Consider the following 27,074-nt stretch of genomic DNA (forward strand, 5'->3'; position numbering starts at 1 on the left):
TGTATTGCCTCTTTTGGGGGATAATACTGTAGAAACTTTAATATTGGATCTTTGGACCTTATGAGGAAGGTTTTTCCTCATTTTGCACCTTCTGTGGCAGTGGCAAGAGGGGTTACAATTACACTGCTAAATGAAACACAGACTGATTCTTGTTTTTTGGTCAAGTGGCATTACTCACTTCATGTCCTCTCTATATCTAGTAGTATAACTAGTCCTCTCTGAGGCTTAGTCTGAGCTGAGCCAGCTGGAGAAGCCCAAAACAGAGCCAGAGAATCTGCTCAGCAGCCCAGGGGGCACTACAAGCTCACCTCCCATCTTTTTTATTCAGCAGCACAGATATGCCCACTTAGACTCAGAGGGACATTTTACTGCTGTACCAACACAGGGAGGCAATGTGTTAACACCTAATATCTGCAAGCAGGAGTTTCTGGATAATAGTGTGGGTAAATGGACATTGAAGTAATTGGCCCAAAGGATACATGCAATAAGGAAGGGGGAAGTGCTGTCAGAGATCTAGGGAAAAACCACATGGTTCAGCATGCACTGAGGAGTTTGGAGAAGCAATAGGTCTTTGCAGAGAAGTGTTACACAGGAGCAAAAATTGTACCACCACCCCCATTTCCCAACCCATTCAGCAGTAAAAGCTGTGTTGCCTTTTCTTAAAGCTGAGGGTGCCGTATTTTCCTGCAAATGATTGCAGGAAGGAAGCTGAGAAATCTCCCAGAAAATGGCAGGTCTGGAGGGTGCTGGATGCCAGTGGGTGTGTGTTTGTGACTGAAGAGGATAAAACCCAGAATTAAATTAGAGATTTACATTTTAATTTGCTGCTTTTATCCATATTCCTAAACCATTCAAGTGGTGAAGGACTATAAACAAGCTCTGAAAAATCAATAAAATAAACAAACCATGAAAGACACTAGTGACACATTAAGGGGAAAAAAATCAGATACCCTCTAGGCCATTGGGACCAAAGGAGAGAAATCACAATAAATATACAGAAATTTTGGTTCCAAATCCTGAAAACTTTGCTCACATAAACAGACCTTCCTCCGACCACAATCCAATTAAAAGAGAGCACAACTATTGCCAAAGGCCTGTAACATCTAGCTCATTAAAACAGTACCAGTTGACATTATTAGGATGTATTATTTTGCTCCTTTAGCACAGGGGAAGGTTCATGTGAGTAAGTAGCAGGGCTGAGTCCTTCTTTGGCAAAGGGCTTTGACTGGAAAGCAAAATGTCTGGTATGTTCCAGGCAGGCAGTTTCCATGCCTGGCAGATGGTATTTACTTAAGATGTACTGCACAGCCCATTATTTTAAACCAAGTTACTTTGTCAAGTTTACCTAACTTATCACAAGGATTGTTCATCTCTGTGTCTGTATTAGTCAAAATCCCATGTGTTCTGAACTGCTATGGAGGGATTGTTTTCTCCCTGTAGAATTAAACTCGGTCCCATAACAAATGAGAGGTGAAAACCCACAAGATGTTTTCAAACTGAGTCACACACATCCTTTTCAGCCAAATCAAAATGCTCCCAAGTCCTCTGAATCATAGTGTCTACTCTTCAACAGCTTCTAAATAGTCCAGCTCAAGGTGCTCGAGGCCTCCTCTCTCCCACCATATTATGGTGTTCTTCTCTGATTAAACTGGACCTGAAAGGGGAAACTCCTCAGGTTTTTAAGCAAAAAGTGCACCACAAGCCACAAAGATGGGGGGGGGTTCTTGCTTACATTTATTTATCTATAAAATGAGTATAAATAAGAAATGACACAACTAGTATTATACTGGATCAAGCTCACAGGATATGTAATTCATCATTTTACCCTCAAAAGCAGCTATTAAAAGGTGTAACAAACTCGACTACAGACAATTGTTTCATAACCTAGTAACAAGGGTCCTGTTTGCTCAGTCCCTTAGGCACTAGTCCAAACATATGTGATGTCCTATTTGAAACAGCTCATATATTTGTTTAAGTGCAATTAAACATCTGAGAATATCTTGTGATAGGAATAAGATAAAAAAAAAGAGTGAGGCTAAGATGCTATCGTTGACTACACAGCTTGCACAGGAATAAAAATTAAAAGCACATAACTACTGCCAAGAAATAGTAGTATCTGTTTGGAACCTAAAACTGCAGATTTTTTAAAATTAACATTTACAGTGCTCATGGTACAAACACTGCACTTTATTTTCAGAGATTTCTGTATAAATATGGATATAAGAAACTGAGTAGGAAAAATGCTACATACATATTCTCTTAATTAATCAACTATTGTGAGTAATTTCCATTTTACTTCTGTTATATAGCATTTTATATGCCACAGTGACTTATCACTCCTTGTGAATTTAAACTAATTCCCCTTCTGATTATTATTACTCTAGTGATTACTTTATTGAGCATAAATCATGCATTTATTGGCTTAAATGTCTTTTAATATTACTGTCTATACTTGTACAATGGGGTTAATATGAAATTCAGTCTCGTCCATGATCAATGCAGAAGATATATAGCACAACTACAGCTGTTCATTTCACAATTTCAAAATAAGAAAGCCTCAAGTTAAGATTTCACCTTGGCTGAAATCTTACTTTCAGTGAAATTGAGAGTAAAAGTCTCCTAACTTATAAGGAGAGCCAAGATTTACTTTTTTGTGTCCAACCTGCATGTGTCAGCTGAAGTGCCTTTGACATTTCATGGCTGTGAAGCTTTAAGACTAGAAATAGCCACTATTATTGAATCCAATCTCCAGTACCACACAGGCCACTTCTAGTTACATATTTGAACTTTTTTGCCAGATAGTGGCCCCAGTGAAGGTTTCTCCCTTTTAAATGTCCTGTAGTTTATGAAGAACAACTTTTTAAAACTTTAATTAGCTGGACTGCACTCTTCTATACCAATATTGTTTTTAATATAAACACATCTCAGGGCACTCTGAGCTTATAAATACCTCTAAGGATGCTCACATTTTTTGTGTTAAAGTGTCCAACAAATACTTCAACCATTTCAGAGTACAAGTACATAATAAAAGTATTTTTAAAAATCCTATTATTTAATTGAGGAACTCTAGTTTCTTCAAGTTGAGGTCTAAGGACTTGAGGAAAGAATGTATAAGGAAGAAAAGATGATGAAGAAGCTTCAGGTGACATAGGGTCTCAGTTTCTAAGGGGCCTTAAAGAGTGTATGAAACAACGAACCCAAAGATCCCTTTGCTGTGAGCACACACCTGCCCGGCACACATCTAATGGTGGAGGGGGGTGGACCATGTCCCAGCGGAGGTCTGCAAAGCAGCTCTGCAGCTAAGGATGTTCCTCCTGGTGCTCTGGGCAACCCCAGCCCCAGTTCTGTCCTCTCCTGTGTGCCTGGGCTGGAGCGTAGACAGAAGGACCTCAAGAGGAGGCACCGGGAGCTGAAAAGTGGTTGCAAGGTGCTGCTGCCCTGACTCCCCAGCTTACAGGCTCATGAGACAGCAGACCTCCAGCACTGGTCAGAGATGACCTAAGTGAGGGTGTTTGTATCATTACCACCAAGGCTGAATCTTGTTGGTTAATCTTTCACTTTCCTGCTTTCAGTCAGTGAGGTTTAAACATGTGCAGGTAAAGTGGCCAGCATCCAGAACAGGAGAAAGGCTATGGTTCAGGTTGCCTGAACAACTCTATTTTGTCCTCTTTGAATGTCTGACCAAACTCACAGTCTTTAATTTTTTAATTGTGTCCCATTTCCCATCCTGCAATCCACACCTGTGTATATACCAGGAATTTTATGTGGGCTTTTTTAATGTAGCCTGTGACTGCAACATTTTCACCTATATGACTTCTCTGTTCTCCTTTTGAATACAAGAGCATATTATCTCTTATGGCAGAATAATTGTTGAAATTTAAGTCACTTGAATTGCATAATTTTTCCAAGTCACTTGTATACCTCTGTACTGCTTTCCACAAATTCTACTCATGCTTAGAAAAATAGAAGAATTAAACACCTAGAACTAATTACAAAGGGAAGACTATAAGACAGAAAAGTGCATTTGTTTGCACATTTCTAAAACTCACTCAAACCAGACAAATCCAGGTGACCAAAGGTAATAGCAAACATACAAGATCAAAACTGAAATTGCAACATGAGAGTATAAAACATTTGCTGAGTGCTGAATGGAGAGTTTGCCTTGAAAAATTGAAAGTCTGATTTAATATTGCTCCATCGAACAATTTTCTTCAACTGTTCTTGCCTGTGGATATAAACTGAGACAAATCACAGGACATTACACACTGTGGGCAGGAATTTACTCACTGAGAATAGGAATTTGTCTTGTTTTCATTTGCTTCTTCATATTATTGTCTTATTGAATGTGCAGGCGAAGAATCTAATTTTACTGTAGGTGAAAGGGAACATTCCTTTACCAGCCTGTCTATGCTGGGGCAGATGTGGCTTCATTCACCTTGACTTACACTCTACCTGTACTGCACAGCCCAATTTAACATTTTCAGGGTATAGCCTTAATTCTTCATTACTTTTTACCTACAGCTACTTTTTATATTTTCTATTCTGCGCTGAGTTTAGCCATGCACTGTAAAAGAAATAACATTGTGACTCATGTAATATAAATTCTTGAAAGCCACCACCTTATTTATTTAAAGAAAACATGAGTAATCGTTAATGAATTCTCATACAGTTACTGCATAGAGAGTTTGAATAAATGCCTCAGACCAAGCATGCTACACCCCGTTCCTTTAGGCTGAGGCATGTGTCCCCTTCAGTGTGGAAATGAATGGCCTCATGGGGGAAAGGGAATCATCAAAAAGATCACATCTTGAAATTACCTGTTTAATTCCAAACAGATAATTACCACTCACATTCACAGGCCACCTCATAATTCTGCCTGAAGGAGTTGGTGGTGTACACAAACTAAATATTTAGGACTTTCAGAGTATGATCTGATTGAAATAACAGTCTGGTTCCTGTCATTTCCCTTGTGGTGATTTTCTTTTTAGAAATGATTAAATAGTATAATTCCTCTAATGACTCATTTAGTTTATTTTTAACTAACACCAAAGGAAAATACAAAGGAAATAGTTTTCAGCAAATGTGTTTTTCAGGGAGGGGAAAAAAGCTGTATTGTGGTATGATAGCGTAAATTAGCATAGTTTAGAACAGTATATGCAGCTAATGGCTGAAAAACTAGCACTATGTGCAACACTTGTATCACACTGCATCACTGACCAGGAATGGAAGCTTTGTCTGCTTTATACATTATAAATTGGATATGTTGTAATTTTGTAAAACATTCCTTTAACTAAGGAAAAAATTTCCCTGATATAACAATCCTACTTCAGGTGCCTCCAGTCTGAAAACGAGCAAGTGAAAAATAACTGGGTAAGAGCAGAGAGCAGGTATTTAAACAAGCCCCAGGGCAGCTTAGCACTTAAACATGTGGCAGATCTGTTTTCAGCAAAGTAATTTACAAGGCAGGATTCACCATTCCAACAATCTTAAAATGCAGGCTGGATCTTTTTCTAAATGTATGCTACAATCCAAATTATTAGATTGGAGAAGTGCTAACTTAAGAATTGGGGTAGCTATGCTCAAATATTTTGTCTTAATAGCCTTAAAATGTATAACTCAAAGATACACAAATTCAAGCAACTAAATAATGATTTACATGCTTTACTCAACTGAATGACTGAAAGCAAGTTTTGGTTCTCATCTTGCATCTCCTAATCTACTTTTCAATATATTATTGATAAGTTTCTTTGTGGCACTCTGCTAGTTATGAATCCCATTTTTGTTAATGGGGTAAAACTCATTCACCGCTAAAAGCACAGCCTGATAACTCCACCCATTTTAGAGTACTCTTCCAGTACCCTCTGGGAAAAGGATGGGGACTGATCCAGTACCCTCACACTGCTTACAGTCTGAACAAAGGAAGCAGAGAGGGTGACATGCTAATCCAGCAAAACTTGGTGGAAGTCTTGTGAGGGATTGATGGATCTGGGTTTTTCATCCAGACCATAAACTGGAGGTTTCAAACTGAGTCATATTAGTTAGGCTTAGACTTTTTGGTATTGCTAATACAACTATTTGTATGAAAATTATTAGTCATTACTTAGGGCACTGTAGAACAAAATGTGTGCCTTGGTTTTGCACCAGATGTGTGTCTGCCTACATATGGGTTTACAGACAGACATCAGTATCTATCTGCACACATAATTTCCTTACTGCTAATGAACTGACACGTGACCAACAGTGGATCTTGTCCCCAGCTTACATCAATAAAAGAAATAATGTATTCATTCTTAGTGACCCAAAATACATAAATATTTCATATAGTGAACAGTAACATACATCACATGATCAAGCTACTATACAAATATCATTTCCACAGCTCTATGCAGAGCAGGTCGGAAAGCTGTGAAAGAGAAGCAGAGGTCATGCACCACAGACTGACCATCCATGCAACAAGCTGCAGGAAGAAAAGTTACAACTTTGAAACTTCCCACCATGCAACTTTTCCAAAGTCTCAGCAGCACTGGCTGGCTTTGGCAGCCCTGGCTGTCCCAGACAGATTACAGGTTACAAGAGGGAATGCTAAACAGCATCATGACAGGTAGGTGTGTTAATCCATCACATCCTCAGTTAATGCTGTTTGAACACTAAGTTGGTACTAGCACTGCACCCAAAACATTTTCAAATAAACTTGTAGAGAAATAAATTACCCTTTCTTTCCATTCAATCCAGGCCATACACTGGGTACACAGAATGACATAATATCCTTCCTGAAATCAGAGCTGCAGTGAGGACCAGTATCCTTCAAACACGACCAGTTCCTGAGACTGCCTTGCAAACAACTACATTTTCCTAATTGCCACAGAAACTATCTTTTTCATCTTTTTAAACCTAGCCAAAGAATTATACATTGTTTTCTTTATAAATGCAATAAAATTTCATCACTATATTCTGTACTTCTGCCAGAGTTTGACAGCCATAGATCTAAAGAATCTTACTGGAAAGCAGCGCATAAAAATAGCCATTCCATTTAACTGCTGCTGGTCAAAACCTCACACCAATTGCTGTGATATTTGCCAGATATGAATGATGTCATCTCCATACCTGCCCCTAGCAGAATCAAACACCTTTTTGCAACCTGTCCAGAAAGTGGCTTTTATCATCAGAAATTATTTTTTTTAATGTGACATTTTTCTGCATGTAGGACCACATCCACTTTGGAAACCAGTTCTCTTGAAAACAGGATTCCATACAAAACCATGATCAATACAAAACTGTGTATTGATTTGCTTTTTAATCCAGAAAAATTGCTACAGTTGGTTAGGGTTTTTATCTTTGCATTAGCCATTGTGAAGATGATTTTAAATTGTGTGCACAGGCCAAAGGATTTGTTCTGGGGCCCATCTGCATTTAGCTTTAGTGCCATAGACAGACATTCAGAAAAAACCAAATCGATACATTTGTAATGACTGCTTAGATAACTGCTTAAGCAGCTGTGGAAAGCCTAGTCAGCAATTATTTTTAAGGATATGGGACAAATTTTCTAATGCCCTGACAGTTACACACGCTTGTTCCCAAAGGATGTTATCCCAGTTGACTTCTTCCAGTTGCACTGGACTTCCGCTTCTTTTTTAATTGGGTGACCATCTATTCTTCTTTTGTGGGTTACCATGGGCAGGTCTGACCTGTAGCAACCAGAGCAGATGGGCTGGTGCCAGTAACTGCTCAGACAGTCACACAAGACGAAGTTCAGCACCTAAGATACCACAGTAGTTTATGATTAAAAGGTAACTTAGTTAAATGGCTAATCATGCACTAGCATTTGTCTCCTGGTGATCGGTGCATGTGTGTATGTGTGCAAACAGAGAGCTATGAATGACTACTTCAAACCCTGTCTCTAGCCACATTAATTTGGAATAGACACAGGAAACGAGCCTGAAATATGAGGCATTAAAACCTGTTCTCTTACGAAAGAGCAGAGCTGCAGCCCCTGCGCCAGCGCCGGGCTGCGGAGCGCTGCTGCCAGCAACTCACCTTGCTGAATCTTCGTCACCAGCTGGTGACGGGCAAGAATCCTGCTGGTCCTGTACGGAGGGCGCCGGGCGGCCGGATCGCAGCGCCACAAGAGCTCCTGGCCCTCGGGGGACACCGCGTTCAGGTACAGGCAGGCGGTGCCCGCGGCCCGGGGCACCTGCTTCAGCATCGCCGCTGCCCCGATCGGAGCCGGGCAAGGAGAGCAGGGACGCTCCAAGCCCCTGGGAGCTGCGAGGAGCGAGCGCTTTAAACGCCAAAGGAGTGCCAAGACCTACTACAGCTCGGGATTCCGGCTCTCCCACATGATCCGCGCGGGCCAATCGCTCCAGCACAGCAGCCTGGGGAAGTGAGCCTGCCGAGCGGGACAGACAGCCTGCCCCAGCCCGGCACACAACCCCAGCCCCGCACAGCCTGCCCCAGCCCGGCACACAACCCCAGCCCCAGCCCCAGCCCCGCACAGCCTGCCCCAGCCCGGCACACAACCCCAGCCCCGCGCAGCCTGTCCCGGTCCAGCAGGCACAGCCCTTTCCCAGCCCCAGCCTGTCCCGATCCAGCACCGCCTTTCCCAGCCCCAGCCCCAGCCTGTCCCGATCCAGCCCCGCACAGCCTTTCCCAGTCCCGCACAGCCTGCCGAGCCCCTCACAGCCTTTCCCAGCCCCAGCCCCAGCCTGCAGCAGCCCCAGCCTGTCCCGGCAGCTCCCCGGCTGGCCGGAGTTTACCCAAGCACGGAGGGGCTGCACCGGGCCGCTTCAGAAAGCAAAGAAGAAATAGTTGAAGATGTTCGAAAATGCGTATTTTAAAGTATTCAGGGCTGCCGAAAACTTTTTTCTCCTCTACTCTACGCTGCCCAGCTGTTGACTCATCTCTGGAGATGATGCCCTCACTTTTCTAAAAATCATACCCCTGTTTGCCAAGAAAGAAGTCCGTTTACGGAAGGGCTGTCTGAATCTCCAAAACCGCACGGTACAAGGAGCACTGGAACAAGCGAAGCCCTTGGGATGAAAAAAATTCAACAACACCTAGCAGCAGCCACTCAGCATAAACAAAACCCAAGAGTCCCTAACATTAATTCTACCAAGAACTGGTCACAGCCTGGAAGAGGGAAAAGAGGTGGAGATGTTCTCTGTTATTCATATTTTTTGTTGTTGTTTTTTTTGTTTTTAACAGACTGAGGGGCATGTGTTTTCATTCTATCCTCACATATCAACCACTGAGTGAGCAGAAGATGCTATTTCTTTAATTAATCATATGGAAACAGAACATTGCCACTTTTATAAGCAGGAGGGCAGCAAATCTGAGTGAAAATATACTGAAAATGCCCTTCTAGTCAAATAATTTTTAATTATATTCTAAAATACCAATATTTTGTATTAATACACCCCTAGTGTGTGCTGATTTCTAATAATTATGGGAAATGAGGGATTTCTAAGAATCCCAGGTCAGGAATGATGCTTCCACCTCCATGCCCCTTCCCAAGAGACCAGTGTCAAGCTGGGGTGCGGCAGCTGACAGCACTGTTGGAGTGGCTGCAAACCCCAGACAGCAAGGGCTCAGCCCCATCCCAACTCAGGGGGGATCTTGAGCTCCCAGAACTCTACCTGGACATCCATCTGCAGTGACATTATTGTCTGTGTCCTGTTCCCCAGCCTGAAGGCCAACAATATCTCACGACATGCGATGGTACAATGGAACTCTCCTCGCACTCCCTGCCTCACAGATGCTGACCAGGACAGGGCCATCAGGTGGCACTGCCTGGGACCTGCCTCCTCACAGAGGACAGGGCAGGTATAGTCACTAAACGTGAGAGGGGGAAGGACAGCTCTTGTTCACAACTATTCATTAAAATTTTGCTCCATGAAAACCCCCTTAGAACATAGTTTTACTGCGATGCAATCTGTTCTCATTACACCTTATGAATTTTATTCCTCATCAATGTGAGACTTGTGCAGTGCCATAAAATGGAGAAATATAATTCCAGGTACTAGAAATTTAAAATGAATGCTGTAGACTGGAAGCCTTCATTACCTGTTATTACCTTAACAGCACCTGCAGGGTCTGTACGTGCTGCTTTTTGCTCCAAGTATGCCTGCATGGCCTCCTCTGAGGCTCTAAGCAGAAACTTCAAACTCAAGAGCAAAGACACAGCATCACGATCATCTACACTCCCAAACAGGGCTGGGCACTGGCAGCCAGGCATAGGACTGACTTCTCTGCCTTGCTGTGCAAAGAGGAGAGGCAGGATTGCTTCACAGGTGTGAACAGAGAGAGCCTCAACAGCAGGGAAGAGATGGCTCCCATTCCTACTCCAGCTTGCCAAGCCAGTGTCAGTCACTCTGCTGCCATCTTTTCAGAATAAATATCCCAGAGACTCTCAAACATCAATGACAGGCACAGTGTTTATCCAAAGAGACATTACCTACCTCCATGCAGGGAAATTCATATTTGATTAATCTACAGTTCTTTGATCTAATTCTATTTTTAAAATGCCATTGCTAATGTAAAGCAAGTATTAACATTTAATACTACTCTGCTTAAATATTCAGAAGGATTTCTTTTTCCGTTGGAAAATGCATTGACTTTTTCAGCTAATGGGATTCTGCATTCTTCCTTGCAATACTTCCAAAGTCTAGGAAGCAGTTGAAGAGAAATGTAATGCTTCAAAAGCCAGTCCAAAGAAACAAAGACCACAGCAAGAGCCTAAGTAAGGTGTATATACTAGTGAACACGTTCCTAAGGGATCAGCAAACCCAGTTATATGCTTGTAACAGACAGCAGAGTACCAGCCTCAGTGCCCCCTGGCTGCCCATCCCTTCCCATGTCCTCACCAAGGGGTAAGGCAACAGGGCAGAGCTGCCCTGCCAGCTTCCCAGCCACTCATCTCAGAGGTTACAAAGGACAGAATAAGAAGCCTCTGTTGCTGAATGATGACTTTCCTCTCAGACACCAGGGTCCAAACACAACTTCAGAGCCAGAGGGTTGCCCCAGGCTCGGTGCTGACGAGTGCTGCCTGCGCTGAGGCTGAATTCTTTGGCTTCAGTCCAGTACTTGCATAGTAGTCAAATAAAACAAGAAACAACAAGAGTTAGCTGGTCTTGTGGTGCGTGTTTGAAAGCTCCTGTGCTTGAAGTTGTGCATGGCGAAAGAAAGAAGTAGCCCTCCTTGCATACTTTTAAAATGACTATATCCTTGTTTGGTGACTGCCTTGACACTCACTGTTTATTTTCAAAAATGTGTCATTCAGACAAGGAAAATCCTTTGGCCATCAACCTCTCAGACAAGATGTACTAGAGAGGTCTAAGTTGTTATATAATAGCACTAATTAATATTTCAGTCTCAGTCTACAGACTGTTTCTGGAATAGTTAATAGAGCAACACTGAACTTCATGCTAATGCATCTCATAAAAGCACTTCAAAATAAAAGCTTCCCTGTGCATTTTACAAGGAAATGTAAAGGGAGGGAGCTCCCTCCCATTTTACAATACACCTGAAATTGCTGCCAGTCTTGACAGAAGCACAGCCCATGAGATGACAACCCAACCCCATGCTCCCATGTTGTGACTGATCCATGCAGGAAAGGAGATTCCTTCATAAAAACATGTCTGGAATTAGTGGGTTTTTTAAAAAAAACTAATCAGAAATGTCCACACTGATATCTGTAATGTAATAATCACGTGTCACATCTAAAGTGACAATCAGTAACTTGATGGATACTGAAATACTATGGGATATCAGGAATCTTTAACTAAAGCCTTATTCATACAGCACAGTGCTTCTGATGACTGCATAGACTTACTGGCAAAGTCAGCTCAAGGAGTCATACTCCTTCCTCTCTATGCATTCACCGGCAGAACTGCAACACTTCATTTCTGTTAATTGATTTTTATGTCTCTCTGACACCTTTTCTCCCTGAAATGGCATTTGGTGTGAGAAAGGAATTAACTATTGGCAGGAAAAGTTGCCCCAGGGCTGCTCACAGATACTGCAGTATCTCAAGCAGTACTGGAAATCTGCTTCCATTTCACTGCGAGTAGAGTGCTGACATCAGCTGGAGAAAACAACACAATGTACTCTAGAAATGCTAAAATATATTTGATAACAAACTACTTTAATAATCTACTTATGACTGGCTTATCTGGGCAAGAAAATAGACACCACCTTGGCCTTAGAGAATTACTCCAGGAGGCAGTGCTTCAGGCGGGTTGTTGAGGACAAATTGAGATGAACATCAATTTTCCATTTGCATTACTATAAATATACAAATATATAAATATATAGATATAGATATAGATATAGATATAGATATAGATATAGATATAGATATAAATAGAAAATAGAAACAGAAATAGAAATACTAAACTGATTTTATAGTCAGAAGTGCTGATTTACATCTTAGAATGCGCACCTCCCAGTGAACTGTGAAATATGTCTGTGATGTTGTACCTGGCATGGAGTTCTCCAGGCTGGGATTGAACCTGCTGTTCTCACACAGTAATCAGCCACTTGATCTTCCCGAAGTGACCCATTTCCCTTTCATTGTTAGTTGCACTTATCTCGTTATTTCACATCAAAAATTTAATGGCAACTTGACAGCCTCTCTTCATTAGAAAGCACTGTTTCTATGAGAACAAAACAGTTTCATATCCACTAGAGGAGCACATTTGTTATTAACATTAGTGACATGTAGTTAGAAGCAGGAAACTCTTGTTTTCAAGTCACAGAAGAAAAAAACTCAGGCATGTGCTTTCAACTTTCTGATCTCTGGACTTCCTTCTATAATTCTGCAGGTAGAAGAATAGTTCAGTTTGCTGGATTATCGCCTGACTTCAACACCTTATATATGCAATATATCCTGGATACTGAAGTCCTATCCACATATCCCTATCCTATCCCTACATTCTGTATTTCTTACCTGCCTCTGCCCTTAGAAATGCCTGCACAGCAGCTCATGTACTAAGTACAGGCAGTTTCTCCTTTCTCAAATTCAAGAAGAGAAAAACTTCACATGCGGGGAAGCCAAAGCTGTGTTTAAGATGAAGCTGTCACTTCACATTTTGAACTCTGTCTCTGGGACCAGGACTTTAAAAAGCAGAAGTTCATTTCCTGCTGTTTAGGATAAATGTTTTATGTTTGAACACAGACATTTGTTTGAGAGCTGTTTGCTGGGATTACTGCAGGCTGCAAACTCTTTCATACAGGGCATGAAGCAGCAGGGAGTCTAGAGCAGCCAGAAATGCTTCCCTCTGGCTCAGTGGCACTTTTTGACTTTCTTCCTGAGGCTGTGCTGGGGCACTGAGGCTCTGCAGCTCATCTGGGGCAAAAGGAAAATAGTTGATGTGAGATTTCTGCATGGCCAGGAAGCGAGATGGAGACGGCTAATAGCTGCACGGAATTACAACAGAGGATTGTTTCACGGCAGAGCCCGATACTGATGTGTTCTGGAGGAAAGTCAGCTGCTGTGTCAACTGTCTGATAGTGAGTTTTAAAAATGAACAGGGCTTCTTAAGCATGAGAGAGGCTTACACACACCCTTGAAGATAAACCTCAAACCAGGAGATGAGGCTTCTGAAGAGTACACCATATACTTTTCTTCCAGTGTCCCCATTCCAGCATCAGAGGACAATCCACTTGCATTTTAAGACCCACATGTTCAATGAATAGTACTGCTACATAAAATACCTCCTGATTACAAACAAGAACATCAGAAGCCTGGCCACAGCACAGAAGCAGAAGATTAGAAATTATGTGCAGGAGTGCAACAGTAGTACGTTTAGGGAACAAAAGGATGGCAGGGAGGTGAGTAACCAGCCACCCAGGCAAACTTATGGAAATAAAGACACATGCAAAAAGCCAGGAAGATGAGGGTCAAGGCAAGAAAGTACGATTCATGTCATCAGTTCTCCTGTAGAGGTGCTCAGGATGTTAAATAAAAGGAAAATGAATAGTAAGTGATTTGATAAAGGCTCCTCTAAGATCCTCTACCAAGCAATCATAAAGAACCTCAGCTATCACAGATAAAAAGGAAAAGACCACTTGTGGTTTAATGACAGCTTAAACACAGGAAACAAAAGGAGTAATAAATAATCTATGTTCCCAATGGGATAAGGTTCCCAGAGGATTCACACAGACATTAGTGTTGGAACTTGTTTTGTCCACTATCCATACATGGGTTTTATAATGGGCCTGGATAATCAGCTGGAAAAATATAATAGTGATACCAAAGTATTCTGTCAGTCAAAAGAGAAATTGGTTGTATGCATTGAAGGTGTTTACTACAATATTGACTAAGAAGGCCTTAAAATTTAAGCTTTTGAAGGCTGATAAATGCACAGGACAAAAACCACCCTAAAAGTAACACAGAGTACAGTGATGACATTTAATGGGGCTGTAATCTCTAAGGAAACAGGTCTTGGATAGGTTTATGAAAACCCAATACAAGTGCTCAGTAGGAACAAAAAAATAGCAAAGTGGATTTTAAAACTTTTTGGAAAAGTAATTGAGTGCAAACCAACAAACATGGTTATGCCATTACAAATGTCTGTTCACCATTTGGTAATTATGACGTCTTTTCTCACAGTGGATAAAGTTGGGAATGGTAAGTGGGGGTAGGTTCAAAATGAATGAACATAAATAGTTCTCCATATATGTATAGCTGACCCCTGCAAGTCATTGTTTGAGGTTTTGAAGTCATTGTGGTTGCCAGAAGTTAGCAGCACTCAAAAAAGGATGAAATCCCTGGAAGAAAAATTCAGCAAGGACCATTAAGCCCAAAATTCCAGCTTATGGCTCAGGACCTCCTTGAACCAGGTGGGTGCAGGTAGGATATACAACATGCACAAAATCACTACATACCTTTCCCAGCATTATTTTTCCAAAAATAGCTGCATCTGCCCACTGCCCAGCTGGCCATGATACTGAGTTGGTCTGACCTGTGGCCACCCCACTGGGGCTGCTCTGAGCAGCAGTGGCCAGTCTGTATTCTCACCTGAGCTAACCAGATGTACCACCCACAGCCTATGTAAACGTGGGCTCCTAACAGCACTCCCAGTGCAGAAATGCATCAAAATAACTGCTCCTGTGGTCTGTGGCTGCAGCCTGCAGAATGGCAGTATTTCCCTGGGCTCAGCCTCTCCGTGCCCCCCTGTCACATTTGCTGGTGAAGTGTAACCTCCTGGTCTGTTGGCCACAATGTCGGGCTCAGAGGATGTGACCTCTCTGTCCCTTCTGTTTTCCCAGGGGCTCAGAAGGGACCAGGAGCTCCTGGATAGTTGGTAAGATCATTGGAAGGGGTCAGTTGTTTCATCCAGTGCCTGACAGCTAATTTAGGCATTATGGTCTCACTCTTGTTCAGTTTTTAAACATTTTTCCTCAGTCAAACCACACCAGCACATGAATAGAGACTCCACTGGCCTTAGGTGAACTCTTCACAAGCCAGGAATAGCCAGCGTCCCACGCTGTGTAAAGTCCCTAAAGACAGTGGTTCTCCACAGTAAATTAAGGAAAAAAACACAACAGCTGGGTAATAGAGTTCAAAAGAGAGGAAGACATTTCAGGTGGCAGACCTCCTCTGCTAAAGTATTTGGAGAGGATTATGACAGAAATGAGCTAAAAGTAGTTTCAACTTAGTGCAACTCCATATGCTAAATCTATACACAAGTTCCTGTGGGTTCACAGGAACTCTGTAAATATATTTAAGTAGTGGTGGGCTTACACACATCCTAATCTCACAGTCTCACTAACAAAGTGTTTGGATAACACACTGATAATGTAAGGAAGTGTTTAGATAAACTTAGTTCCTTATAGTTATCCAAATACATTGTAAATCCCCACACAGCCCTACTGCTGGTGTCACTCAGTCACAGACAAACATTCCTATCTGAGCTGAAGGCTCATGCCTTTGTAGACTTCAGGTAAGGGCTTTGCTATTCATTTTCTTTTCAACAGGACTCCAGTACTACCATGATCAAATAGGTAAGAGATGAAATATTCAGGTTTTGATCTGGTTTTGCCAGAAGATTTTCCCTCTCTCTGGGCTAGAGAACCAAAGCCAAAGTTAGATTTCGTAAAAGTTTTTAAAAAGCAACAAGGCAGAACTGAATAATTCTTGGCAACACTATTTCAAATACAGCAGCAGGGGACTGGTGTCTGGGAACATGAAATTCTCCAGGCTCCTTGAAATCAATGAATACTTGTTGCATGATTTCAGTCTCTGGCCCAGTAAGGCAGACAGACACGATGGTTAGGGCACAGCACTTGTGGCAGTGACTTGCTGGAAGACTTCAGGGAAGTTGTATAACCTGTCTCTGTACACCAGTTTCCTGACTGATACCAGTAATCTTTGCCTTTCTTAACTATTTTGGTACCTATATGTAAAAAAAAGGAAATACAATTTTGTAGGAAGATTTATTTTCCTTACAAGCAATATCAGTCCACTAGAGGCAGACTAAAATCTACTGTAACTGCATGAGCTAAGGAGAAAATAAAAACCCTTTAAAATGATCTTACACCTGTAGTGGATTCCTTCAGATGAGACACTTATTGCCTAAACTTGCAGATAGCCAGATATTTCCCAATGTGTTATTAAATGCATGTTGTCAGGTCTAATCAGCTCTGTGTAACAAGGATGTAGGGTTGTACATGTGGTTCTGCAGAGCAGTGTGCACTAACCAGTAAGCTGAGCCTGGACTCTAGGGCTGGACTGCAGCCTTGCGTGCAGGGAAGTGGGATACATACAAAGTGTTTTGTTCACAGACAGTTGGAATTCCTCCTTTTTTATTCTACAGTCCCCAGGCCATCACCACCAGGACAGCCACTAGGTACAGCAAAGCCATCCCTTGGCTGGTTACTCTCCCTGGAGACCCAGGGAAGCTGGGGCTTTGGCTGATGCCTGGGGGAGGTTTAGGTTACGGCGGGGTGGCAATTGTTCCTGGAGAGGGATGTCCTTTGCAGAGCCTACTGACCTGTTCTGCCTCTCCCATTTCCCCAATGAAGAAAACTAAATCAAGCCTTGCAGCAGCCACTGTCCCTGGTGCAGTGTGGGGACATCTGGCCTGACACATGGCAGGTCTGTGCTGCTGCTGTGAGGGTGAGTGGGGGCACTGAATACAGAGCTGAAGTCTGTCCCCACAATGTCTGGGAATGGGCCTGCCCATAACAGGGTGCACACAACATTTTCTTCCCTCCCCTAGGTCACCAGAACAAAGAGCCAGTACAAAAACCATCATGGATGAGCAGAGAATCTGGTCACTGTCCCAGCCTTAAGGCTGAGCCACCAGCTCACAGCAAGTGTGACCAACACACCTGCACACTTATCTGGCTGCATAATATCAGCAAGATTATGTGTGTCTGATTGGCAACCTCACAAATAAAGAAGCTGAGGGAATATGAGACATGCATGGATCACTTATTCCTTACCCAAAGCTAGAATTTAGCACAATCTACAGCAAGTGTTCTGTATAGCCCCATCTGTTTGGAGCAGAAAGAATGATGCCTATAACTTTTAATCTCAAATTATTTCTTTCTTCCTATCATAAAATTTTGGAGTATAAGCTACATATAGTATTTTTTTAATTAAAAAAATAATTAAAAACCCAAATAAATCCCCCGAATAATTCTTGGCAGAACTTTCACAATAAAACAGTAGTGGGACAGTTTACAATATTGATATTTATAAACTGGACAAGTCCCTGGACAGGATTTTCCGTCTTCTAGCAACCAGCTGCTCTATGCTTAATATAAGCATTTCATTTTTAGACTCCATATTTCTTGCATACTTCTTTTCACTCACATTTCACACTGTGCTAAATACACACCACAGAGCTGATGTGTCTCACTGGATAATGCTGCAGGTTGTTGGTTTTTTTACAGAGTGGAAACCTACCAAATAGCAGGACCAACAGAGAGGAGAGGGTTTCCCAGAGCTCCCTTTCCAGCCGCCTTGCTGCTCCTTCTAAAAAAAGGGCAGGCAGCCTGCAGCTCTCTTTCCCCATAGCCTCCCTTTGGACAATGCTTCCAGTGTACAGGAAGGGCCAGAAAAAGCCTAGAACCTTCAGCAGTGCAGGCAAGATGAACTATTTCCCAGCAAACATTTCTCCTTCTCTTCCAGTCCCCAATACAGGTGTACCTCCTTTCTCCCCTAGCTCACACACTCCCTTGCACACCCTCTTCCAGCAGCCACTTACCAAGATTCTTCCTCTGTTGATTCCCCCTCTGCTCGAAATAGGCACACCAAGAGAGTTGGTTGATAAGTTCCATTCCAGCTGAGAATTTCTTTTTACTCTCTCAATTACAGAGTGATGAAAATATTGCTGTCTGCTCTCATGTTTATCCTGGCATCCTATCACATCCTTCTCACAGGCTTTCTCCCTGTTCCACTGTCTGAATATACAGCTCTGTTTGAAATCAGCCTCACGGTGTTCCTCATTTGTTGTTGTCTACTTAAGGTGTTGCTCCATGTTTATGGAATGCAGTTTTACTGGAAAAATTCCTTGGCCAAAACCTTCAAAAGGAACTACTCATCTTGGGTCTATTTTCCAATGCACTTGGAAAGCTCTGACTTTCTGGGAAGGTTGGTTTCCTCAGTCTGGACATTAGACCTCTTTGAAGTATCTCAGTTGGGCAACAAAATATTGCAAAACTGAAATTGCACCTGACCTGTGAAGAAGGTTTGTCCTCTTTATCTTTCCCAATTTTCTTTGCCTCTTGTTCCATCAGATTTTGACAAGCAAGTGCTGTTCTTAGCTATAAGGACATGTAACTAAGGCAAAACTGGGTCCTGAAGGAAGTTTCAAGATCATGATGTTGTGGAGTTCTTTTGCTCCAAGCCAGAATTCATTATATACCCCGTAAGTGCTCAGGATTAGCACGTATGTAGCTGAGACTGGAATTGGCATTAAAGTACTTCGTATGTACTCTCTTCTTGAATTGCAAAAGAATGAAGCAGAGATTCACGTATTTCAGTCTTTATTTTTTCTCCTTTTATGTCCTGAGGAGCTTATGAAAAATAATATGCTCACTGGTTTCTAATATGTTACCAAACATAATAGGTTGGATGATAAATTAAAACCAAATGGAGTTCTGATTGTTTTGCTTTCAAGCCTGTATTGCTTTAAAAATAAACTTTGTTCCCACTTTGCTCAGATTAGTGGCACTTCACTTTGCTCAGACTAGTGACACAGAGGCAACTCTGACCATGACACCTGGAAATGACATGAAAATAACTTTTTAAAATAGCAATTGTGATGTGAGGGATTACACGTCTGCAGAACATTTCAAACGGGAAACAGTCGGCGTGTCTCACAAACTTAGGTGTAGCTCAGCTAGGAAGTGCACAGTCACATCATAAACCTCCCTTTTACTTTGCTCCTAATTGGCAGCCCTGCTAACAACATCAACAAAGAACTATTTACTGAAACCTGGAAGCTAAGAGGTCATACCATAAATTTGTCATGTTGTTATACTCTTTCCTAGGCATTCACCAGCAGCTGTTGTGAAAAACAGGATACCTGAGCCTTGATGGACTTTTGTGCTGATTGAGGACACAGAGAAATAAATATTCATACATCAAGTAACTATCTACTAGTTTGAAAAGTGAACTTCAGAATGCACTTTAAAACATGCATAATGAATTCTGCATGGCTGCTGCCCCTGTTGCTCAGCTAAGCCTGTTAGGGTTCACAAGTAAAATCAAGCAGCTTTTATTACAATGAATTCAGAATGTCTTCTAAAGATGTGTAATTCACATTGTGTAAATCTGCCTCCCCAGAATAAACTGGAAATGAAGAAATACATTTATGCAAGGTTTAGGTACACTGGCAGTTTACTGTCAGAACATGTGCCTTTAAGCACATATACAAGTGCCACTGAAGTCTCAGGTGCCTCATCAGCTCCATCTCCTGCTTTGCTGACTTGAGCAGGTACTTTAAAATGAAGCCAGAGATGTTATGAGCTGCAATCTCTAAAATTAAACTTCTCCACTGCTAGTGGCTCACTGATTTCCATATCAAAGGCACTTAGGTGGCAGCTGAAGAGATGGCTTTTCCCAGTCTGTCACTGCAAGAAAGTCTTTGGTGCTGTCACTTGGCTAGGATTATGGCAAGAAATAAGCACCACCGTAGGGCAATTCATTCCCCTTGTCTCACACACCTATTTCAGGATGACAGGACTGGCTTTCAGAGGTTCCTATTTCTGTCTTGACTGTAAAGAACCTGGTGTGACTAGCTCAGTCCTTTTAGAAGGCAACCCCACTAGACTCACGGCTTTCAAGTCAGGGCAGATGCTTTTCACTCAGTATGTTATTTATAACATGAATCAAGACTGTGTGGATATAGCATAAAATAGAACCTGCATTCTGAAGACTAAAAGAAGTGTAAGTGGAAAAGGAATGAATATTTCTTTTCTCAAGTATTTCTGTCAGTTGGCACAGCTTCGTTGTCTTGGCTGCTACATTCCCATTTGGGATCCAGCCTTATTCTGCAGTTCAAGTTGAAGCTATGCTCCCACAGGGCTGACAGATACATCCGTGGCTGTGCCACAGGTACATCAGTAGCTGTGTCACACAACTTGAGAAGCCAGAGGAATGCCAACATGGACTATATTCACACCTTCATTGGCAAGACAAGTCTAAGGATGCTGTCCTTGGGATAGGAGCCTGCCTCTACTATTTCATTAGCAGGGTCTGCATAGAGAATGGCTGAAAATAGTTATGTGCTAAGAAACTCAGGGAAGAATTAAATCTTCCTACTCATTATTCCCTACTTAAGTTATTGCTGAGTGTTTCATCCTTGCAATTGTGTGAACATGTATGTTTTAGTCAGGCATCTACTGGCATAACTGAGATGAGGCTTCCGGTGTAAAACAATGCCCTCTATTAAAGAAATAAGTCATCAAATAAGGGCATCTATAAATAGAAAGGGTTGTAAAAACAAATAGGGGAAAGCATCTGGTTTGCAGCATCTTTGCACAATTTGCAGTAGCTAAATCTGGAGTCAATTAATGACCTGTTTATTTTCCAAAAACTCAGTAAAATGCCTTGGCAAAAACTTAATCTGTCTCTGGAGAACATCTTACTTCCTTCCATATGTTGCCCGATCTGTCACAGCAATAAACTTCTTCTTCCCAGTTTGAAGATCCCTAATGATTGCACCAACTGATGCTTTCCATAAAAGAAGAGATAATGGTTCCAGCCCTGTACAAGCCACAATCCTCCCTTAAGAGAAAGCAATGCAAAGGAATACAAGAGCAAGTGAGTGCCCTGTGTTACAGCCTCTGTTGTGACCTAGAATCCAGAGATTTAAAACAGCTCCTACCTACAATTCATCCCAGCTGTTTTATAATCCCTCTGAATTTGATAGTTTCTTTAAAATTCTGCCATGCCACGATTAATGTATATGCCTTGGCTTTGTAAACACTTGTCCTGCTGTCCTTGTTTTTTAGGGTGCCTTCCAAAGAAACAGCTTAGGCCGTTTAGTAACTACGCATGTTTATGGTTTTGTATAAAACAAACCAGATGTGTCAGAGCCAATTTTATTTGGTGTTGTCTTGTCTAACCTAGATTCTGAAATGTATTTGTCCTCTCTTTGAAACAGATTAGGTATAGTATCTTCTGTTGTATTATATGTTGGAAATATGGATGTTCTGGTAACTTCCTCTTTCTGATGAACTCATATATCCAACCATACTGGTTTAACAGATAATCTTTTTTAAAAGAATCTACTGTTGGTTTCGAAGTTAAATATAACAAAACAGACTAGTCCACATGATTTGAATATTTAATAATCTAAATTTATACTGCATTTAAGTGCTCTGCTGAAATCAGACCATAATCAAATTATCAGTTTGGTTCTGAAACAAAAGCACTTGGAGCTGTTAGGGATAGGCAGAGACTGCAAATGTAATTACAAAAATACTTATCTGCCAAGCTGATATAAAACTATGTTTCTGATTCTCTGTGGACTAATGTTTCTTTATGTTCAGGAGTAATGGAGTGGGTCAGATCAGGATGATGAGTGGATCAAGCCATCCTTACATCAGAATTCAGGGTGTTTCTGTTGATTTTAGAGAAGTTCTTTATTTTCCTCAAAGTGACTGGCAGGAAAACAAATGATCCAAATCTTTAGCTGATAATGAAGCTGTAAAAGTTTCTTCCCAGGAAAGAAACTGGGCAAGTCCCAAACACCTCGCCATGTGGCAGAAATTCATGTGGAGGCTCAATGTATGTATGTATGTTTGGTTATGCACATTAAGGGTCAGTACTGACATTTTGAATTTTCACTGTGTCTTTTTGGTAATAAAAGTTTCCCAGTTTATTTAAAAGAAGCTGGTAGGCTCAATGCTGTCATGGGGCTTGAAAATTCTCAACTAAGAAAAGTAAGAGAAGATATGTTAAAAGTAAACGAAGCAATAAATAATGCAGAAAAGAGGAATCAGTTGTCACTTTTACCTTCCTATGATATCAGAAATACAGTGATGCTGAATAAAAGTTTAAATCTACAAATTAATGTTTAACAATTGAAGAGAAGTGTGTGCTGCACATTGTTTTTTCTTGCAAGTACATGATTTGAGTCACTAGTTATACTGTTACCCAGCAGGCCACTACCCATCATTTTTCTTTAACTACCAACTCCTCTAGCAGCTGAGCTATATACTGTATAATTAATTTCTGCTACTTTTTTTAGTGAGCTGTTCTGAAGATGAACATTTACCTTCTCTCATGGGCAACAAATAGGAGTAGCTGGAAGCCATTGTACAGCAGGAAAACTGTGACAGAGTTGCCATCACAGGGATGTGGGGATGATTCATACAACAAGAGTGCTGTGGTGAGTAGCTATAGACTCTTCAGAAAGGACAGGCAAGGAAGGAGTGGTGGCGGGATAGCTTTGTAGGTTAGAAAGAGTTTTGATTATCCAGAACTTGATGCCAATGATGATTGGGTTGAGTCAGGGGGAAGAAGCAGGAGGAAGGCCAAGAAGGCAGATATCCTAGTGGGACTCTGCTGTAGACCACCCAAACAGGATGAAGAGTCAGAAAAAATATTCTGTAAGCAGCTGAGAAAAGTTTCACAATCACTAGTCCTTGTTCTAAGGGGGGACTTCTGCTCACCAGAAACCTGGAAACAAAAGAATCTGGCACTTGCCATTATTAAACTCCATATTAAACTCCGTGATTGCCCAGCCCTCTATCAAAATATCTTGGCAGGGCCTCTATGCCTTTGAGGAAGCAGAATAAAGCCCTCATAATCCCAGGGGAAATGGTCAGCAACCACTTAGATACACACAAGTCTATGGAACTGGATAGTATCCACACAAAAGTACTGAGGCAAAAGTTCTCACCGAACCACTTTCCATCATTTACCAGCAGCTCTGGCCAAGTGGGCAGGTCCCAGCTGACTGGAGATTAGCCAACGTGACACCCACTTAGAAGGTCAGAAGGAGGATCCAGGGAACTACAGTTCTACCTCAGTGTCAGGGAAGGTTATGGAGCAGATCATCTTGAGTGCTGGCACGTGGCACGTGCAGGATAACCAGGGGATCAGGCCCCGCCAGCAGGGGTTTATGAAAGGCAGGTTCTGCTTGATCAGCCTGATGTCCTTCTGTAACAAGGTGACCCACTTAGCAGATCAGGGAAAGGCTGTGAATGCTGTCTACCTGGACTTTAGTAAAGCCTTTCAAACCTTTTAGCACAGCATTCTTCTAGAGACACTGGCTGCTTATGACTTGGACAAGTGCACGCCTTGCTGGATAAAAAATTGGCTGGATGTCTGGCCGCGGAGAGTGATGGAGAATGTAGCTACATCCAGCTGGTGGCTGGTCACCAGTGGTGTTCTCCAGGGCTTAGTACTGGGGCCAGTTCTTCTTAATATCTTTATTGACAAAATGCACAAGGGGATTGAGTGCACCCTCAGTCAGTCTGCAGGTGAGGCCAAGCTGGGTGGGAGCATTAACCTTCTGGAGGGCAGGAAGGCTCTGCAGAGGGATCTGGACAGAAAGGGTTGAAGGGCTGAGGCCAATTGTGTGAGGTTCGACAAGGAGAAGGGCAGTGTCCTGCACTCGGGTCACAATGACCCCATGCAGCAGAACATGATCCAGAACGTGCCCAGGTGGTCAAGAAGGCCAATGGCCAGGAGTGTTTGTACCCCCATACTCAGCCCTGGTGAGGCCACACTGCCCATCCTGTGTCCAGTTCTGGGCCCTCACTACAAGAAGGACATTGAGGTGCTGGAGCATGTCCAGGGAAGGGAAACAGAGCAGGGGAAGGGTCTGGAGTGCAAGGCCTATGAGGAGCAGCTGAGGGAGCTGGGGGTGCTCAGCCTGAAGAAAAGGAGACTCAGGAGAGAACTTACCACTCTCTACAGCTACCTGAAAGGAGGGTGTAATAAGATGGGGATTGGACTTTTCTTCCAAGTAATAGAACAAAAGAGAGCAGCCTCAAAATACCCTAGGGAATTTTAGATTGGATATTGGGAGAAATTTCTTCAACAACAGGGTTGTTAGGCATGAGGCTGCCCAGGGAATTAGGGGAATCACCATCCCTGGAGGTATTAAGAAGATATGTTGGTGGCACTGAAGGACATGGTTTAGTGGTGGACTTGGCAGTGCTGGGTTAATGCTTGCACTTCATGATCTTAAAGGTCTTTTCTAGTCTAAGTGATTCTATGACTTTATTTACAATTTAAAGCATTTATTGAACCAAGGCAATCTTTTGGGAATGTTTTTAAACACTACTTCATAAGTTTCAAATGAGTATCATATGCATAATGAAATTGCAATATTTTAATGTTACTCTTTAGTTTTGTGCCTTGAGATAGATGGTTACATATTTGTTTCTGAAGTAACATTTGCAAGTTGGGATTGTAGCAAAATATTTGCTAAAAAAGAGTGTGAATAGTTCACAGACTTGTCAGAATCCATCTGTTTGTGTCTATTAATGGGTACATTCCCAGCTGTGGTCTTTCTAATGCAATAAATAAAAAGTTTCTTTCTTACTATAAATCCAATGGCTGAAATCTCCTTGTAAAATTGATTTATTTCAATAAAAATTTATACTTATGTTAAAGACACCTCTTAAAATGAGCATGACCATGAGATGCCATTTGCATATCATTTCAGCAGCCATCGGACACATAAATGACTCAGTCTTAGATAATTTGCTACAGCATTTTTCTGGTTAAGCCGTGGAAGAGCGTGCCATTCAGACCAGGATGAGAGGGACAGGGATGGGAAAACACAGTGTATTTAGCACTGGAATGAGAGGCACATCCAAAATAATCTAAAGACTGGGACAAATGCTTAGTCCTCACTCCTTCATGCAATGAATCCAACACAAATTTACACATTTACACATGTGTGCAACACACTTTAGAGAAGTCCAAGATATGAACCAATGCAGGAGGTTCCTAAATCTTTAGGAATATTTTTTTAATACTGTGTGTAATTTTTTTTTTTTTTTTTGTATTTTGACTGAGACACATTACATTTCTAGCTTTGGTTTTGATTTATCTCTTTCACCATTCTCTTAAGCTATCCTTATGCAGCTACCTTACCCTTATCCTATGCAGCTACCCTACATTTCATAAATTGCAGCAACAGAAGACCATACACAAAGACATTTCAAACTAATTTTTGCTCAAATTCAGACAGACCTACATATGATCTAAGGTACATTTGAACTATGCTACTGTTCTGAGGCAATATCCCTTTAAATTCTTTCTGTAACAAAACCAATACTCCACTTTTGTGGCTGTCTTTTAAAGTGCTTCTGTATTAAATGACCTGTGAAGGTTCAGTGCCCTTCTGCATCATCATGGCCTGGAAAACCAGCCCTCTCCAGAAAAAAATTCCTTGGTTTATCAATGCACCAATGCCATTCATTTAGCTCAGGCAACAGAAGAAATTAATTATCCCCACATTATGTTACATTTGTGACAAGTAAAATTTGTGAAGTATTTATAAAATTAAGCAAGCTATTTTCAAGTTAATGAACTTGTCTTGCATCTAAAGAAATACCTATGGTTTAAGCAACTTTTTGGTAAATATAAATTTTAATTCATAGTGTTTTGAAATAGATTACGAATCAAATCTTTTTCAACTTAAAGAAAACCAACATTTATAAGTTCCAGTGCCTCCTCTTCCACTGTGCTACAGCATGTTGCTGGATCTGTAAAAATGACTTCTGTAAAAAAGGTTTTATAGAAAATGTTTTCTGTATACTTACTGTTCAACAACAACAAAGAAAGAAATCAGTATCTCTATGAAATAGTCCATTGAAATGCAATTCACTCTGGTGATTATATACAGCAGAGTATGCTTAGTTTTGATCACCAAGTTAGCTGAAAACATCTTGTTCTTTAATTCTCATAAATTTTGTTCTACTTCTACATTGCTAGGGCTCCTGGGTGGCACTCTGTTCTTGAGGACAGAGGATGCCTTGAATATTGCACTGCCCTAACAAAGCCAGCTGTTGTGTCTGACACTGGGTGACGCAGATGGGTTCGCACACTAATTGACATTACTGTATGTAAATTACTGCCCTCTACTGGAATGACAGGCAGGGAGTTTCACATGAAATGGATGCCTTGTAAGGTAATTACATTGATTGTTGAAGCCTGGTGTTTTCTGGAACCAAGGGCCATGGATTCCAGGTGTTCCCGATCCCTTCTTGGAGCATAGCTGTTTGCTGCACACATATCTGTGTGCATTCAGCCTTTGCTTATTGGCAGTACAGGGTGCACCAGGATGGTCTGATTGTCAAAATATTTTCCTTTTTTAACTGTAAACAGGATGTGCAAAGGAGCTACAGAAATGCACTTCTCTTGTGAATGCCCTAATGTCAGTCAAGACAACTGATGCCCTGATGTCAGTCAACCTTCTACAATGTCATATTTTTAAGCCTGTAATAATCAAACGAAAATATCACAAATTCTTAATTAATTGAAAATAATATTCGCAAACCCAAATTTTACAGACTGTAAGACAGGCACCACTTCTTTAAAATCATGAGGCTACTGATGTTTACAGGAAACAGACATTTTACAAAATGAAGTTTTT

At 41.5% G+C, this 27,074-nt stretch overlaps 1 protein-coding gene across 6 annotated transcripts in view; it reads right to left on the bottom strand.

The window, feature by feature from the left end:
• The window catches only part of STARD13 (StAR related lipid transfer domain containing 13), a 284,737-nt gene that overhangs the window by 105,093 nt on the left and 152,570 nt on the right, over positions 1-27,074 (bottom strand). The window contains exon 1 of one of the 6 annotated variants that reach the window (XM_063149152.1): positions 8,035-8,218. The exons of the other annotated variants lie outside the window; for them this stretch is intronic. Within the exon in view, the coding sequence (XP_063005222.1) occupies positions 8,035-8,203 (169 nt within the window). The 5' untranslated portion in view covers positions 8,204-8,218. Of the gene's footprint in view, positions 1-8,034; positions 8,219-27,074 lie in introns of those variants that run through there. 6 annotated transcript variants of the gene reach the window in all.

This window comes from Melospiza melodia, chromosome 2 (genome assembly GCF_035770615.1).
Source record: "Melospiza melodia melodia isolate bMelMel2 chromosome 2, bMelMel2.pri, whole genome shotgun sequence".
In the NCBI taxonomy this organism is placed as follows: Eukaryota; Metazoa; Chordata; class Aves; order Passeriformes; family Passerellidae; genus Melospiza; species Melospiza melodia.